The sequence below is a fragment of the Aspergillus clavatus genome, genomic scaffold, assembly GCF_000002715.2.
Source record: "Aspergillus clavatus NRRL 1 1099423829805 genomic scaffold, whole genome shotgun sequence".
NCBI lineage: Eukaryota > Fungi > Ascomycota > Eurotiomycetes > Eurotiales > Aspergillaceae > Aspergillus > Aspergillus clavatus.
Window position 1 is genome coordinate 3,237,411 of NW_001517094.1, and position 17,613 is coordinate 3,255,023.

Consider the following 17,613-nt stretch of genomic DNA (forward strand, 5'->3'; position numbering starts at 1 on the left):
TTTTATTTTTTATTATTTTTTTCCCCCTCAGTTCTGATTTCTTTCCCTCGATGTCTTGTACTCTAATTACTTGACCCCTGTACAGTACATATACGATGTCTTCATGGCTTATGAGCAGTATGACCCCAACACTCAACTCTACCTTTCTTGGTTCCTCTCGTAGAATGAAAAAAATAGACGGCAAATTTAATTGTAGTTCGAAGAGTCAGATTCAATCTTGTACTCGTACAGTTCGAGAGGTGGTTATCAAGTTCAATCAAACACAGTTGATCATTTCACATCGGAGATGTAGGAAAAGGAAGAGAGAGAGAGGGCGAAAAAGAAAAAGAGCCAAACGCCATTCTTCGCCAGCGTATTCCAGCACTGCAGCACCGCGAAATCAAAAGACCAGGCCGTTGAATAGGGTGAAAAGAAGAAAAAAGGGGTCATGAATGGGAACGATGGGTACATCGAACCACAATACGACTGTCAAGAAATCGCTTGAATGTTACGGTCATGAATAAAATGAAATAGACAAAAAAAGACACAGGGCCGCCGATTGCACGATCCAAACATTCGTAAACAAGTACACTCCAGAGTGCACCGGATCAGCCACGGTTCTTAGGCTGAGAAAGCATGTTCAGGCGGCTGATACTGAGGACGCCCCGGCTCTTCGCTCTGGCGCTGGCGGGAGTGCCCGTCCGCCCGGAGATTGAGGAGGGTCGGACAGGAGTGTGAGTGCGGACCTTGACGGGACTGGGGGTAGGAGGCGCCTTGATTGGAGACGGGGCGCTGAATTTGAGTCTCTTGACACTGCGAGCGTCGGAAGTGGGTTCGACAGGTGGTACGTTCTCCGTGTCGGCTTCGTCTTCCGTCTCACGGTTCCGCTTCTTGTTACCGATACCATGGGGCACGCCCGCGACATTGGGAAGAGGAGTGGATTGAGCGTTGACAATCGACGGACGGACATGGCGGATTGTAGGAGTGACCTGTGCGGATTTTGCAGCGGCGGCGGAGCTCTTCTCAGGCGTCAGAACAGGAAGGGTCGGATAAACGATGTCTGTGGAGATACGAGGTGCGAACACGGCAGCCTTGGAGGGCGACGGGGATGGCTGGTCGACGTCATCGGAAGTGGACTTGGTGGCCGGCAACTTGGTAGTGGGAGAGAATTCAACGCGCTTTTTGGGCGACGGTGTGGGGGCAGTCTCCTCGACGGAAGCCTCACGCGACGGACCCGGGAGGAAGTTCGAGCTGAAGTCGGGAGCGGCCACATGGGTCCCTGCAGCGATCTTCGCGGGATCCCGGGAGAACAGAGGCTGGCGGCGGCGGAGGATGGACTTCAGTCCACTCAGTGTAGGCAGGCTACTCTTAATGCGCGGATTGAATTCGGTCTGGGGCGTGCGCGGAATACCAGCAGGTTTCGAAGCTGGGGATCGGGCTAGAGAAGGGATCATACTGGTTCGAGAAGGCTTCAGGCTGACAGACGAGGCACGCGCAGCAGAGGCTCGTGTGGGGGTCATCAAGGAATGGCGGATAGCAGATCGAGGACGAGGTATCGTCGACTTGGGAGTCTCATTTGTCTCAACAGGGCGACGGCGAGTGGAGATGTCGTCGGTTTTGCCGTGCTTGACACGTTTTGCACTGAGAGTGGCCGGAGCGGGAGAAGACCTCGCAGTCGGCTTGGGAGATTTATGGCTGCTCTCGGCATCGTCCAATCCCGCTCTCGAATTGCTACGTTTCAAATTTTGCAAGACCGGTTGGAAACGTCCGGGTGTGGCACGGAACGCCGAGGGATGGTTGGCGATGGAGTCCATCTTCTTGAATTCCGCCATGTGAGCATCGCTGAAGCGGTTGGCTTTTCCCTTGGGCTGCACAAATCTGCGATCCTTACCATTCGACTCTTCAGCACTGTGGTCAGCAGCAGTCTGCTTGTCTTTCTCTTGGACCATTTGAGCCTTGATCTTAGCGACATCCTCACGCACACTCTCCATGAGCCTCTTCGCCTCGTCGCTCAGCTGAGACTCTTGACATGCGAATTTGAATTCAAATCCTGGAGTGCCATACTGGCTCATGGGAGAGGCCTTGGCTTTGCTGGGAGTGTCTTGGGCCACGGATTCCTTGACTACATTTCCATTGGCGTCTTTCTTGATGGGATTGAAGCCCAGGATCATGCCCGAGTCTACCTGCTTGGTGGTGCTCTGATGGACCTTGCTGGGGTGCATTTCGTTGTGGGACGGGCGCGTAATGGCACTGGTAGGAGTTTTCGCGCCAACGGATTTCCTCGCGCTTGAGGAGACGGGTGTTTTGATGCTGGATGTCCTAACTGGAGTATGAATGGACTTGGTAGGTGTTTTGGTGGGTGTTTTGGCCGCGGGATGAGATTCGACCTCTGGCACTTCATCGCGTTCCATAACGGCAGGAAGCTTCTTTCTCTTTTTGTTTTTCTTGTTGTCGTTGCCGATGTTATTCTCGGTCATTTCGTTGGTGGTCAGATCAGCTGTCTCAGAGGGAGGTTGAGGTTCCTACAACAAGAAGCGAGGGCTGTCAGCACCATTGAACCTAGAAAATAATTGATCCGAAGGGCAATCAATGACAGCCATGGAGTTCCATCTAGGATATCTCAACTGGAGATTGTCTTGAAAACTCACCTCGGACGACGCCTTTCGTCGAATGCGGGCGGAACGGCGAACCGCCATGATTGTGGATGTCGGGAGGTTGATTTGATACCGGATGGTAGGAATTCGAAATGGATACGTCGAGCTCAGGAATGACAATTGACACGCGCAAGCGAGAAGACGCGAAAGGGATGGATAGCTGAGGGCGCAAGGGAGTGTTGATTGTCTGAAGTCGAGACTTTGTGAGACGAGAAAGTAAACAAACCCCAAAGGCGGTGAGCCGCTTTGACGTAACTCGACTTCTTCGTCTTCTTGACTCTCGACGCTCTACAGTCCTCCCTTTGCCACCGGTGTCAGAATATCACGGATATGATGCAAGAGTCAAGCCTAGCATGGTCATTATTGGCAGCCACCTCTTCTTCAACTTTCATTATCTCGGTGACATGAATGGGGAAGACAACCATCAGACCGATGTCACCCCACCCGTTCAGTAGAACTAACCATACAATGCACATTTTTAAGAATATTTTATACTAAGGATACCGACGACTACAGTCCGAATGGATAGGTCTCGTCCAATCCTAATGGTGTCTTGGGCTGCACCTTCTCCAGCGGGTTCACCGCTGTTGTCTGATCGAACCAAATATACGCGTCGAACTGGTTGTGGAGATATGCCTGCGAGTAATGCGAGATGCGCTCTGTGTCTGGTCGGTAGATGACTCCGATAAACCGCTCTAGACGGTTGTTTTCGGCCGCCATGGCCCTGCGTAGGTCCGGATCGATGCGGTCCGGGCGGAGATCAATCACGAAACTGGGGATACCAGTATCGTGGGCGATCATCTCCCAGCTGTCATCACGGGATGGCCGCACCTTCATCGCCTCCATGTCTTCGTCCCACTCGTGGGCGGCTGCTACGGTCCCAGTGTGCGTCCCACAGCCGAGAATGGCGACTTTCTCACGACCATAGTTCTCGCGAATCAACTGGCCGATGTTGACCTCGTTGCGACGGGTGCCCATGCTGGTGTACCGCGCGTCGCCGCAGTGGGAGTTGTGCGCCCAGACCACCGCTTTGGCGTTCGCAGGCTTGTGGCGGAACAGCCGCCGCAGCGTGTCGAACATGTGGGTATCGCGCAGCGTCCACGACGAGGCGGAGCTGTAGTACATGGCTTTGTAGTAACGCTCCGCATCGCGGACCAGGAACGCGTTCTGCTCGCTGCTGTGGAACTCCTCGCCATCATGCACGTCATGCTTGGAATACTGCAGCCGCTTCTCCAGCAGGTCACGCAGCATCTGCAGCACCTGGCTCTCGCAGTCCGCCATCCCCCGGAGGGACGCCAAACCGTACGAGGTTGGGTCATCTACCCACGGCTGGAGACAGCCGTAGCGCTTCCGCGCCTCTTTTCCGGCGCCGGGATCCACGCGGTCCAGATACTCGATGACGGCGCGGATAGAAGCGCCCATGCTGTACAGGTCGAGGCCGTAAAAACCGGCTTTCTGCTCATCGGGCACCTTGGAATTGCGGTCGCGCATCCACTCGATTAGGTCCTGCATCTCACGGTTCCGCCACATCCAGGTCGGGAACCGGTTGAAGGACTCCTGATCGCGGGCTTTGCCGCCAATGCTGGCGTTGGGGCCTGGACGCTGACGCACGTAGCGATCGATTGCCTCGGCGTCGGGCCAGTCAGCCTCAACGGCGACCATCGTGTAGCCGTGCCGCTCGATGAAGCGCTTGGTAATCTCCGCGCGCGCGGTGTAGAACTCCGAGGTGCCATGGCTGCCGTCGCCCAGGAGCACAACGCTGTAGTTCCCGAAGCTGTCGAAATGCGAGGCGAAGTTGGGGTCGGCGATGGGAGGCAGCGGGCGGGCCGCTTGGTTGAAGAGTTCCTGGAGTTGCGACATGGGCCGTGAGCGAGTATATAGTCGTTGGAATTGCATTAATCAATATTTGTATTGCCTTGCCCAAAAACCCGCTACCTCTGTGTCTCCCATCATTATAAAGGGATCTGGGGTGAAGTGGCCATTAGGGGCGAATGAAATCACGTCCCCGTCAATCTCCAAATCATCATGACTTCACTGCACCACGGTATTATATTGCTGCCACTCGAACCACAACAACAACAACCACCACCACCCTTGTTTTGTCTTTCCTACTAAAACAGATAATGCACAGCATTATCCGCAGCTGCCGATCCCCCAGACTCAAATCATTGCTATACAGACTAACAACCCCCCATCGTAACCTGACCACCATGGCCACCTCCATAAGCAGCTCATCCCCACGGTACAGCCGCTTCCAACAAGCCGTCGAATCCCTCTACGGCAACTTCTCCTCCATCGCGGACCCGGCCTCCTGGACCCCGCCCCCAAACTCCGGCGGCCACCGCGGCCGCTACCTCTGGACCGACGCCTTCGGCGTCCTCACGCTCCTCACCATGCACCGCGAGTACGAGAAGTCACTGCGCGACGCCGCCCAAGCGCCCGACGATCGGTACCTGGTGCTGGCGCGGCGGGTCGTCGAGACGGTGCACGAGGTGCTGGGCCGCACGCGCGACGGGCGCGCGCGGCTCCCCGGCGCCACGGACGCGAACCCGCTGGGCGGCGGCCTGCGCATCGGCAAGATGGACGAGCGCGGGCCCGACGGTGACGGCCAGTACCACCACTACCTGACGCTGTGGATGTTTGCGCTGAACCGGCTGGCGGTGGCGACGGGCGAGCCGCGGTATAACCGGCTAGGGGTTGCGCTGGCGCGGGCGATCCACCCGCGGTTCTTTGTGCAGCGCGAGTCGGCGCGGCCGCGCATGGTGTGGAAGATGGCGATGGATCTGTCGGCGCCGCTGGTGGCGAGCGAGGGCAATCTGGATCCGGTCGATGGGTATGTGGTGTTTCGGCTGCTGCAGGGGGCGGCGATGCAGAGCGGGGACGGGGCGGTGCTGGCGGAGGAGATTGCGGATTACAAGCGCGTGATGGAGCGGAAGGGAAAGCACTTCGTGTCGAGCGATCCGTTGGATCTGGGGATGACGCTGTGGACGGCGCATTGGTTCTCGGAGAAGGAGGATTGGGCGGCGCAGTTGGCCGGGCGGTGCTTTGAGCAGATCTGTCCTCCTACCTTCATCTTGGTTACCCCTGAGTGTATTTGAAGGATTTGAACTGACGGGGGCGTTTTTTTTAGATGACTTGTTCGAGATCAACCGCTACCTCGAGCGCAATATCAAGTACCGGCTGGCGTTCCGCGAGTTCGGCACGTGCATGGGGATCGAGTGCCAGGCAGCACAGACGACAGAGAAGGAACGCGCCGTCGACCTCAAGGTCTACGCGGACGCCATAACCGCTGCCTGGGACCCGTACATGGAGCTGTCCATATCGACGGACGTGACACCGGACGATCTGCGGCCCATCACGCGGATCATGTATGCCGCGGCGTTGATCCCTGGCGGTAAGTCACAGCGACATGGAAGGAGCAGAGATACTGACCCCTATGCAAGCCTTTCGAAGCGGATACCCAGAGCCCCCGTGTCCGGAAAAGTAAGAAGAGACAAGAGATGGCGTACATGGTTGCATTAGAGTATATACACCGGATAGGTCTCTCTACCGCGTATATCTGCACAGGATGAATGGAGCAAACACCCCAGATAGTCATACAAGCGTCTTACTAGCCCATATCAAGTCTATACACCCGGAATCCCCACGGTATCCCTCCACGCCGGCGCACCCAATGGCAAGATGTAGACCACATAGATCGTTCCAAGGGCGATCAGCAACCCAGACCACTGCAGGATTAGCAATTCACGACCCGTAAAGATAAAAAATCAAGAGGAGGGAGGAAGTGAAAAAAAACAGGAACTCACCTTTTCCAACCACGTATGAAACCAAATCGAGGTCATGAATAACATCCACCAGCCCAAGCCAACCACCCCAGCGACAAACCGCAGCGACCAAACCCCCATAACACCACCCTCCTCGCCCTCTTTCTCAGCCTGCTCATCCCCTTCTCTCTCCCCCTCCCCATCCCCATCCCCATCCTGCTTCTTCTCCCCACCCCGCGCCCCAAACCCACCCCTCCTCACCGCCCCAAAGGCCTCAAACACCAACATCGACGTCGCCAACACCAACATAAACACATGCCCACTCACATCATGGCCCCCAGCCCACACCCCACCGGCCGCCTTACACGCCGCCGCCGTAAACAGCCTCTCCAGACCCCTGGAGACACTCCCCTCCCGCTCGACGACCTCAACCGGCGTCTCCCGCAGAATCTCCTCACATTTCCCCCCCGTAACCACGAACCCGCGGTCAATGATCGCCGGCCCAAAGAACCACTGCGTGGTTAGATACCAGGCGGCGGTGGCGAGGGCGTAGCGGAGGAGCGCCTGGGCGAGGCGGCGGGGCTGGTGCGTCGAGGGGCTCGTGTACGCGGGTTGGGAGACGAGGAGGGACGCGAAGGCAATGGTCGTCCAGAGCCAGCCGACTTTGACGAAGTAGAGGTTGAAGATGTTGTCTTTGCGGGCGAAGTAGTTGACCGGGCTTGGGGGGGAAAGGTGCACGCTGGAGGCGAGCGAGGGAGTCATTGGCGAGGGGGACGCCTGGGAGCTGGATCGGATGCCCTGTGCGGTGGGAGAGAGGACGGAGAAGAGGGAGCCCACGAACAGGGTGAGTGGGTAGATGAGGAGGGCGAGCATTGGGGAGCGCATTGTGTTGGCGGTGGTTGTGATTGAAGGGGTGGAGCGCTCGCGGGAGGCCATTTTGCCTGGTCCTGTTTTTTCCAATATAGGGATACCGTAGTTTTCTGTACAATCGAAGATGAATATGCGTAGAATGAATGTAGGAAAGAGTGCAATTGAAGCAGGAAGATATTATTGTTAACAGCCCGTGGGAGAAGCCGCGGCTGAGGAAGAAGATTCAAGATGAAAATCGGATGACGTCGCTTTTCGCACGAGTCTTGGCAACAACATCGATCAGTGATTTATCAGGCTACGTTCAGACCGCAATTACAAGAATAGAACAGGTCAATATCAACAGTATTGATTATTATAAACTCATGGACTGGCAAAAAAAAAAAAACCAAAAAAAAAAAAAACGCTCTGTACATCATGTGGGTGAAAATAAATAGGTCTGTACAAGGTGTCGTGCAACTACCATCTACTGTACCCGGGGCAGAGGTGCTCTCAGCGGGAGCTTTCGAGAGGAGCTTCCGACGTAAACCCTCTTGGGATACTTGGTGATGACCCAGTCCTGCGCTTCCACGTCCCAGTTGGCGAGATCACGGCGCGTCAGCGTTGTGGTCCAGACCTTCTGCTCTCCGGGGGCGAGGTGGATGCGGTCGAACTTGCGCAGAACGACTCGGGGCTCATTGGGTCCACCAAGAGACACATACTAGATACAGGTCAGCGGAAATGCGCCTCTCCTCAAGGAATAGTAGTCTAGGTCACTCACCAGTTGAGGAACCTCGTAGCCCGCAACATTACCCGTGTTGGTGATGGTAGCGGACACCTTGACCAAGTCGTGGTAAAGAGTGGGATTGCCACCAGGAGCACCGCCCGCCTTGAGAATAGGCTGAGGAGAGCCATCGGTAGCAGCCTCGGGAATGTACTCGGAGTCCTCCCAGCCGTAGTTCGGGTCTGCAGAGGAAGCCTTGAGGTCGGTCGAGTTCAGCCATGGATAGATGAACTTGGTAATCCTCTTGAGCCCCTCGGGGAACAAGTAATCCGCAGCGCTACCGATACTTCCGTAAGCTGGCGCAGGTCCAGTCGTGCCGGTGGCAGGGACATAAGTGGAACCATTCAGAGGTTGGACGCGAAGGTGAGAATAGCCAAAGGAGGTGTAGCTCAATCCGAAGCCGAATTCATAAACCGGCGTCTCGTTACGCTTGTCAAAGTAACGGTAGTCAATGAAGACACCTTCGCTGAAATCATCCTGGGGAGCTCCATTGCCATTGTTAGGCTTAGTGACCAGGGGAGCACCGTAGGATTCGCGCGTCTTGCCCCAGGTGAAAGGGGTCTTGGCGCTGGGGTTGACACGGCCGTAAAGCACGTCGGCAATGGAGTTGCCGCTCTCCTGGCCGGGCAAGCCGGCCCAGAGGATAGCCGTGATGTTGGGGTTGTCATGCCATTCATCGACCAGGATTGGGCCGACACTGTGGATAACAACGACGGTGTTGTTGCTATGGCTAGCCACAGTCTTGATGACTTCCTCGCCATTCTTCCAAAGGGTGAGGTTCTTGCGGTCACCAATGTTACCATCAACACTGATGAATCCTTCTCCAGCGTCGGCATTGACAAACACAAGCGAGACGCTGTCCAATGATCCGTTAGTATTCAAGCTGAGAAGGAATGCATCTGAAAGAGGTCACTCACGAAGATTGAGAGGCAATATTCGCCATCTGGGTCAGCGCGCCGTTATGAGTCACGGGGAAGACATTGCCCCCGTTCTTGATGACCTCGCTCTGGATTGCCTGCTCTGGTGTCACGAGATAAGGGAACTCGGCAGTACCGCTACCCCAAGCCATCGCAAGGGTTCCATTGTCGCAGCCCCGGTTTTCGCAGCCGTTGGGGCCCCATGGGTTCGAGCCAGCATCTTCTCCAAAGATACCCACTTTACGCTCTTTGCCGGTTAGCGGGAGTGCACCAACGTTCTTGAGAAGCACAGTGCTAGCGGAGCCAACCTCGCGGATCAGCTGGGCATGGTCGCGTTGCACGTTGACAAAATCATTGACCTTTTTCCAGGCTCCCTCGGAAACAGCAGCATGCTCGTAGCCGTATTCGTCTCTAGTCCACGAGCTGAAGTTGGGGGGAACGCGAAGGCGATCGCGTCCAACCTTGTAGTAAGCCGTCATGATACGGACAGCCATGTCGTCCACGCGCCAGGCCGGGATGGTCCCGTTCAGGACACCAACCGTCATATTGGCACCCCAGAAAGAGAGACCATCATCAAAAGAAATGTCGCCAGGCATCGACATGTCCAAGCCAGCCAGAGCAGCGCCAACACCGCTGTGGTGGGCGCTCCAGTCGCTCATGACAAAGCCCTGGAAGCCAAGCTCGGCCTTCAGCAACTTGTTCAAAGTCTGGCTGTTCTGGCAACCGTAGCTGTTGTTGATCTGGTTGTAGGAACACATGATAGCGCCCACACCAGCTGTGTGAAGGTTAGTAACACGAGATGGACCAGGGCATATTCCAAGATCTTACCGCGCACAGCATCTGCGAATGGCCTTCTCCAAAGTCAGTTGGTTTTCAACCAAAGATGGGCTGCACTACTCACCAGAGATACAATTCGTGCATAGTCTTATCATCCACATTGGAACTCAGAGTCTCGGTGATGTTATATCCGTATCCCTGGGCCTCCGCAACCTGACGGAACTGCTCCTGTTCGTTGAGAATGTAATGCTTGGCAGTAGCAATCACGCCAGCATCCTGAATACCCTTGATGGTCTCTGCGAAAAGCACGCCAGTAAGAGCTGGGTCGGGAGAGAAGCCTTCCCAGATCCGACCACCATCGGGATATTTCCCCAGGGGACCAGCAGCCGGGCCCAGTTGGATATCGATACCCTTGTCATTGAACTCTTCACCCATTGCCTTGCCACGGAGGTACGCGAGCGTCTTATCCCATGTTGCCGCAACATTGATGCCAGCAGGGAAAGCCGAATTGAGGTCGGCTGCATAGCAGAACCGTTAGCAGAGTGGACACAAATGAAGGGTAGAAATCGGGGGCGTAGCTTACAAAAACGGATACCCAGGGGGGAATCTTGACCGCAAAGACCCCAGTTGATACCAAGTCTGCAATACTGTCTCAGCGTTCGGTCAAGAGATACGATACATCGCACGTAGATCAAACTCACCGAGGAACACTGCCTGTCTGACCAACGCATTCTTCCATCATCCAACTGGAGGACAGTGTCAGTGTATTGAACCATCTTTTTCCAAGTATTCCTTCGCATCACGTACCCAGTGCCCGTTGTCAAGTTGACTTTTTCTGTGAGTGTCATCTGAGAAACGATCTCGACAGCGCGTTGATGCGCCTCCGCCCATTCTCCCTGACCATTTGCCCAAGGCGACGGGTAAAATGGAGGGGAAGAGACTAATTCCTGATCATGCAGATACGATGGTCAACAAGGATCACAAACCATACCAAGGGAACAGAGGAATACAAACATTGGCATTGGCCAATGAGGCAGCCGTCACGGCGACCTCAAGCCAGCTGAACCTCATCGCGACCAGGAGTTGGAGAGTAACGGACGAGGAAAATAATCAGCTACCTTACAAAGCTCAGGAGGAGCAAAAAGGAAAGAGGAGAGAAGTCGAAAGTCGAGTGAGAGCTGGAAGCGAGGGGGAAAGGGGGGAAACAGCGAATATTAAATATAGATCCCAGCCATGAATGATTTGTTATTCAAGTCCAGCACAATGATGTAGCAGTCTCACACACACTCTCTCTCTCGGCAGAGCTACCGCGTCCATGCACCGTGCATGCTGCTGAGGAGAAAGTCCGACTGACTCTGCGTTGGAGTCTGACCCGCATGGGATGGCATGGAGATCGACATCCCTGATTTCCAGTTCAGAGAAATGTGGAACTGGGCGAGAGAGAAGCACAATATGAAGAGAACATCGGGTCCATCAAAAAGTGGCAAACAAGTGTGATTGATTTGAGAATGCTATCCAGGTATCCATAATCCCGTGGAGAGATGGCATAGTAAGGGATGTACATGGGAGATATGGCCTGGATGCCATTCTTGTTGGAGGTTGATTCAGGCTGAAAGTGTTTTTCTGGGGAGAAATGTAGAATTGTGGATTGTATCTAAACCCAGCTGGAAAGCGACCAGTCTGCTGTCTGCTAGTCTGCTAGTCTGCTACAAATTGCGGAGATGGCAGGGTCTGACCCTGATGAGATGACGCTATTTGTTTTCTGGAGTCAAAGTCGCGTTATAACTGAAGACTTAAGACTGAAGGCTAACAGCGGAATGCAACCTGTGGACAACCCACTGCGAAGAGCTTAGAGCTAAGGTAGAGTACAATTATATAGTACTTCCTGGTTAGGTACTACCAAGGACTACGGTACGTTGTACGGGATAAGAACGGCTGTTCCTGGTACTGTACCATGGATACTCCAGTGTTTGTATGGAGGCTTACGGAGTATTAGACGCTATTTTCACCGAGATCATGATATAGAAAAAGAGATATGTCTATAGCTCCAACCTGAAGCAAGTACTATTCACGGCTGCTTGTTCATTGCAACAGATCGCAGGAGGAAGAAAATGGATTCGGTGACTGGCAGATTCCTTATACCTAAGTACCTAAGTACCTTACTTGTCTTACTTGTGGCAGGTATTCCCCCCTTCCTCGGCCGCTACACAAGTTCCTCTTGTTGGAGCTTCAGAAGCATTCATGTACCAGATTGCAGAATGCTACTTTTGGCGCGATAAAAATCATTCGTTACTCCAGTCTATGTTCCATATTCAACTGAGTGCAGCTTGATGCTCTTATCCAGCGAACAAAACAAAAAGAATACCCTGAAAACCCAGCCACCATCGGCCGCAGAGACCGCAGACGAAGCTGTGGCCAAGTCGAGAAGAACATGGCTTCGTCTTGACTTCTGTATCCCACGGTTTTGAGTTCTTGGAGAGCTATATGTTAGTGTCACAACCCTGTCGCTCCTTTGGTCAACCAGTAGAATAAGAACTAGAATTGACAACCAGGCAAGGAGGATCTTCACTAAGCACCATCTAATACACCTTACTTACTGTCTCAAGCAGTTATTTCGTCCATGGTCAAGTGGTATACAGATTACAGACTCTTGTGACTCTTGTGTATCAACAAGCATGAGAAACTCCGATACTCCGACGAGGTTTTCAACATCTTGTCAAGGACCTTGGACTCAACCACTGTATTGAAAGATCTTTTCAAAACATCTCTCTTCAGCTTGTTCTGTACTTCAGGAGGGTTACATCCTCGATGATACGGATCCAGAAGGTAAGGTAGTATCCAACTACCTACTTATTAGGTTCTGACCACCGTGCAGTAAACAGTAAGCAGGTCGCTTGTGTATTCTCCGTAGTTTCCCCGGCATTTGCGGGGGTCCTGCGGGGAGGAGATTAGGACTAAGTACTAACTAGTAACTACCAACTACTAAGAAGCAAGGAAATCAAGAACAGCCGGTTCAATGCGCAAGCGGTTTAGGAATCGGCATCCCTGGCACGGCCGCACAGTGGCGGTAGTGGCACAGCTGATACGATGACTGATGGCTACGAGCAATCGAAATGACCATCATCGAGCTTTTCCAACTCCTCGGGCAAAAGCCGATGCCCCGATGTGGTGCAGTTTGAATGGTGGGGGAGGTCGCTTACAGTTACAAGTTTATAACAGTGGCACAACGCTAGAGATGCAAATTTGAGTCAAGACTTCGTGCCCTCGATAGCCGGCTTGGCCTATTCGCATCGCGAAGCCGATAATTAGCCGTAAAGATGGAAGTTCGTCTGCCGTTGGTGTTTGCAATTTGCATCGGAGACAGTGATGGAATGCGGGAGATTATTGGGATTTGCGGGGAGAACTTTGGACTGTCCACCTTCTCGTGTGCAGATGGGCGCCGGCGCGGTCTGTCTTTTCCCCTTGATTTCTCTTTTGATCTTGTCAGTTCTTATGGTGTCTTCTTACGGCTTCAAAGCAGTATTCTCAGCAATTGCTAACCACAGAGCCAAAGAGTCCCAATGAATGGTCATTGACGACCTTTTATGCCCAGAAACACTCCTACGGAGGCTCCGTCCATCCTAGCAATATCGCTGTCCTCCACGCACATACGACAGATCTCTTACAAAAGATTACAAGTCAGCGAATAGAATTCAGGTGTACTGAAATGAAGACTCACAAACAAGGTAGCGACACGTGATCTATCATGTCACTTGAGCACTTCAATGAAACAGCATGGTGGCTTGCTTGACAGGTCAACACTATTTATATTTATAGCTATCTTTGGCTTCGGATGCAATTCCAAGAAGGGGGATCTGCGGTCATTCGATTTCCATGTCCTGGCCCTTCGATGTTTCAAGAAAAAAAGGTCAAGCGCGAATTTGCAGCGATGCAATTCCTGGAATTTTCCATCAGCCTCCGTTACGGAATGACAAAGGAAAGTCCAAGGAGCGTCCGGCCGTTTACCATCATGGAATATACTAACAACGAAGGCGACTTCAGCGATGCCATCAAAACCCCTGAGCACTCGCACGACGATAGACCCATTTTAGACCCTAATGTCTCATCAAAAAGACTTGAATCTGTCTATAGCCAAATGGCAGATATCGTGCTGCAGGCCTCAAAGCCCTGCAAAGCTAATGAAGACGATGGATTCGATGACACATGGGTCGTACAGCATCTCCACTCACTTTTAACACGAATGAACTCGTTCAGAAGGGTGATGTTTCACCTCTAAAGCTTCCACAACATTCATTAAAAACAGTCTCATCTTACTACCAAGCCCTGGCCGAAATCGCATATGATTCACCTGTCTTCTCAGCGAAACGACGCCATTGACTCTGCAGAAGACTCTCGACAGAAGCATATTGCAAGATGTCTCTTCCGCGAAATCACCCGTGAGCATCAGCTCTGCGGCAATGACTCTAGCCCATTGAGGCTTTTTTGTTTTTTTTTTCCGACGACCTTCGACCACCGACTGTCCTCGCGAATGACAAACGCCAGATGACTGGCGTGGCTTTACATACGCCGCTCCCCCTGGGTTCACCCACAGTCCACACCGATAATGTGATCTCGGCCGTCTTTCATCTGGATCAGTCGTTCTACACCCCGCCCATGGCATGGCCGAGAAACACTTCCAGACTTCGCGTATAATGTTCCCCTCCTAGCACCACTACCAGGAAGGTAATGGATATTTTCCACGGCTAGGAAAATGTCTAAACATCATGATATAAGTGTAGGTTGACAAAAGCCTGTCTGCTCTAGCTGCGCAGCACGTGATCTAGATGTCACCCAATGGTTCTGATTGGCTGAAAATTCATATCAAGCTCTAGGAGCCATATTGATAGAGGCGTACGCGGTTTTTGTCAACATCCGTTCCATTATATCTCATTACTCTGATCTCAAAGTGTCCGGTCAATAATATTTGCTCAGACATTTGATTCCACAAGGAACATACAAGTTTGCCGCGATGTCGCAAGAACAAAATGGCATATCGCCTTCACAGCACCCATGCGATATCGAAGCATGGAGCATCCCAGACCCTCAGAAGCCTGACGGCAATGCAGCCACTGCAGGTCCAACTTCAGCATTCCAACAGCTAGCTATCCTCGATCGCTTCCTCGCCGTCTGGATCTTCTTGGCCATGGCGATCGGCATCATCTTGGGTAATTTTGTTCCCAACACCAGCAGAGCTTTGGACAAGGGAAGATTCGTGGGCGTGTCAGTGCCGATAGGTAAGCCTCTGAGCATGGCCTAGCCTTTTTCACTGTTTGCTAAGAGATTGTCTAGCTATCGGCCTCTTGGTCATGATGTACCCCATCCTCTGTAAAGTCCGATTCGAGACTCTACACCGATCGTTTCGCGAGAAAGATCTCTGGATACAGGTTGCATTCAGTGTCGTGTTCAACTGGATCATAGCACCTCTGTTCATGGTAGGTCGACCGAGTGCTGCATTGCGAGCTTAGTGACTGATTCTCGAAGCTCGGTCTATCATGGGCTTTTCTTCCGGACGAGAGAGGCCTCCGCGAAGGGCTTATCCTGGTCGGTATCGCGCGGTGTATTGCAATGGTTTGTCCCATTCCATACTCAACTGATCACTGCCTTCCGTGGTCTAAACTGACAGCTCCCAGGTTCTCATTTGGACCGGCCTGGCGGGTGGAGATGGTGAATACTGCGCAATTTTGGTTGCAATTAATTCGGTTTTGCAGATGGTCCTCTTCGCGCCAATTGCGATTCTGTTCATTCGCGTCATTGGGAACTCGGAGGGCCTGACGATTGAGTATTCGTTGGCTGCGAAAAGTGTCGGCGTCTTTCTGGGGATACCATTAGGAGCCGCCATCGTGACCCGTTTCACTTTGAGATTCCTCATCGGGAAGGAATGGTATGATCAGACCTTCCTGAAACTGATCAGTCCGCTATCGTTGATCGGCCTCCTTTTCACCATCTTGGTCTTGTTTGCCTCACAGGGCAGGCAGGTCGTTCATCAGATCGTATCAGTCATCCGAGTCGCCGCTCCGCTCATCGTGTATTTCTCCGTCATATTTATCGTCACTCTGTTGATAGCGCGCCGCCTGGGCTTCGGGTATAAATTGTCATGCACACAAAGCTTTACAGCGGCGAGTAATAACTTCGAGCTCGCAATCGCGGTGGCAATCGCGACTTTTGGCGTCGACAGTGATCAAGCTCTGGCCGCGACTGTTGGTCCGCTAGTCGAGGTGCCGGTCCTTCTGGCGTTGGTATATGTTGTCAAGTGGTTTGCTCGGCGACAGCAGTGGCAGTGATCGACCTTGGGGGGCATGATGGAAATGCACACATTGTATATAAAGAGCCATAATGACCATGAGCAAGATAATAGCGATAAGCAAACCCATCAGTTGTTGCTAATCTCATCCAGAACCTGGAAAAGAATCTGATTCTGTACTCTACACCCTTCTTCCGATGTCAGGCCCTTGGAAAATCCTGCCCAGAGCTTTTTCCGAATCTCCTCAATATCCACTCCGCGAGTGTTGTACTGTTTGATCAACTCGTCTGCGATTGCGCAAAGAGTCGTGTTAAGCACATCACCGTTCACCGGGAAACAGTCAGTGTCACCGGAAGAGCAGTCGCAAAGCGGAACGGGAGGGCAATCTGGAGGCTTTTGAACGTCCGGAGGTTGAGCACGTTGAGGAGACTCTGGAACCAGTTTCGGCTTCGTCTCGGTTACGGGCGCATTGATCATGTCGGCAGAGCTAGCTTCTGCCCTACTTGATGTGGTCGAACATGGGCGTGAACAGTTTGACCCCTGGCACTTGGATTGAGGCTGGCTTTCAGATTGCTTTTCGTTCTGGAGCTCCTGCTGCACAGTCTGTACCTCAGGCCGTCGAAGAGCCGGTATGGCGACTTTTTGAGTCACAGCGGGATCTTCACCAGCGCGGAGATACTCCTCAATGAAATGAGCCGGAATGGGCGTGCATGACAGGAGAGATCTCAATTTCTTATTCTCCAGCTCGAGTCTCTGGACAGCCAGTCTATGCTCGATGTCTTTTCTATGAGCTTCTTCTTGTAGACATGCTAGCTTCTGTTCTAGATCGCGGATGTGCTCTTGTTTTCTCGCCCGACTCCTTCGCTGGTTTTCTCGAATACGCGCAAGTTTGTCGACTTTCTGATCAGTTGTTTGTGGCGCAGAATACGGTTGGAAGCAAGTCTTTTTTTCCGAAGCAACCTTTTGGCTGCCGCCAAGGTCCATCCTGACACAATCAATGGAAGTAGTCCATCATAAACACACCAAATATTGGGTAAAGAGTTGATAATCGATATATTGACTGTGTTTCAGGAATACTCATCTGGATCTAAAAATGTGTGTTGGGGGTCACGGCTGATGGGCTGGATCGTTCGGAAGACGGGCTAGTTTCACGTGACTGCGGTGTCTCCATCGTCCATCCACATCTTCTTTGCCTGATCGAGAACATCGACTACAGCAACTGAGGATCAGGATAATGATCCATCAATTGACACAATTGACACGGGCCATCAGAACCTATTTTGTGTTTATAAAAAAAATCTACTTGTCACAGAGGCAGCCATCGACCCCAAAGTACTGCACTATGCTATATAAACTTACTGCGGAGTAGGTATTATTACCACTGACTAACCTTGTCAAATCTGTGGGATTCACCTACTATTTACGGAGTAGACCAGGTACAGTGTAACAGTACAGGTTTCGACCATGGTGAAGTTGCAAGCGCAAACTCCACACAGATCTGCCAGATGGGATCATAATGTGTAATTCTTGATGGGAATAATGAAATGTGATAAACCATATGGGAGCTCTCTACGCACCTCCAGACGCAGTCGTCTGCACGACGTCACTCTCT

At 52.6% G+C, this 17,613-nt stretch overlaps 7 protein-coding genes across 7 annotated transcripts, besides 2 other annotated features; 2 read left to right on the forward strand and 5 right to left on the reverse strand.

Moving 5' to 3' along the window:
• Positions 1-587: 587 nt before the first annotated feature.
• Positions 588-2,675, reverse strand: ACLA_028770 (uncharacterized protein; the record flags this gene model as incomplete). The annotated part of the gene is made up of 2 exons (XM_001269577.1): positions 588-2,501; positions 2,628-2,675. 2 exons carry the CDS (start codon positions 2,673-2,675, stop codon positions 588-590), a joined length of 1,962 nt encoding a protein of 653 aa, XP_001269578.1.
• Positions 2,676-3,143: 468 nt separating this feature from the next.
• ACLA_028780 (putative erythromycin esterase) lies at positions 3,144-4,493 on the reverse strand (the record flags this gene model as incomplete). The annotated part of the gene is made up of 1 exon (XM_001269578.1): positions 3,144-4,493. The coding sequence occupies one exon, from the start codon at positions 4,491-4,493 to the stop codon at positions 3,144-3,146; it is 1,350 nt and encodes a 449-aa protein (XP_001269579.1).
• A 350-nt stretch (positions 4,494-4,843) lies between these two features.
• Positions 4,844-6,120, forward strand: ACLA_028790 (uncharacterized protein; the record flags this gene model as incomplete). The annotated part of the gene is made up of 3 exons (XM_001269579.1): positions 4,844-5,723; positions 5,764-6,027; positions 6,077-6,120. The coding sequence occupies 3 exons, from the start codon at positions 4,844-4,846 to the stop codon at positions 6,118-6,120; spliced, it is 1,188 nt and encodes a 395-aa protein (XP_001269580.1).
• A 139-nt stretch (positions 6,121-6,259) lies between these two features.
• ACLA_028800 (putative inositol phospholipid biosynthesis protein Scs3) lies at positions 6,260-7,333 on the reverse strand (the record flags this gene model as incomplete). Its single annotated transcript, XM_001269580.1, has 2 exons — positions 6,260-6,361; positions 6,440-7,333. 2 exons carry the CDS (start codon positions 7,331-7,333, stop codon positions 6,260-6,262), a joined length of 996 nt encoding a protein of 331 aa, XP_001269581.1.
• Positions 7,334-7,639: 306 nt separating this feature from the next.
• Positions 7,640-7,668: a microsatellite.
• Positions 7,669-7,730: 62 nt separating this feature from the next.
• Positions 7,731-10,792, reverse strand: ACLA_028810 (beta-glucosidase; the record flags this gene model as incomplete). The annotated part of the gene is made up of 9 exons (XM_001269581.1): positions 7,731-7,964; positions 8,025-8,883; positions 8,945-9,719; positions 9,773-9,795; positions 9,846-10,239; positions 10,305-10,360; positions 10,423-10,467; positions 10,529-10,661; positions 10,708-10,792. The coding sequence occupies 9 exons, from the start codon at positions 10,790-10,792 to the stop codon at positions 7,731-7,733; spliced, it is 2,604 nt and encodes an 867-aa protein (XP_001269582.1).
• Positions 10,793-11,398: 606 nt separating this feature from the next.
• Positions 11,399-11,429: a microsatellite.
• Positions 11,430-14,729: 3,300 nt separating this feature from the next.
• On the forward strand, positions 14,730-16,041 carry ACLA_028820 (arsenic resistance protein; the record flags this gene model as incomplete). Its single annotated transcript, XM_001269582.1, has 4 exons — positions 14,730-14,994; positions 15,050-15,192; positions 15,242-15,328; positions 15,391-16,041. 4 exons carry the CDS (start codon positions 14,730-14,732, stop codon positions 16,039-16,041), a joined length of 1,146 nt encoding a protein of 381 aa, XP_001269583.1.
• Positions 16,042-16,130: 89 nt separating this feature from the next.
• ACLA_028830 (bZIP transcription factor) lies at positions 16,131-16,985 on the reverse strand (the record flags this gene model as incomplete). Its single annotated transcript, XM_001269583.1, has 1 exon — positions 16,131-16,985. One exon carries the CDS (start codon positions 16,983-16,985, stop codon positions 16,131-16,133), a length of 855 nt encoding a protein of 284 aa, XP_001269584.1.
• Positions 16,986-17,613: the final 628 nt, after the last annotated feature.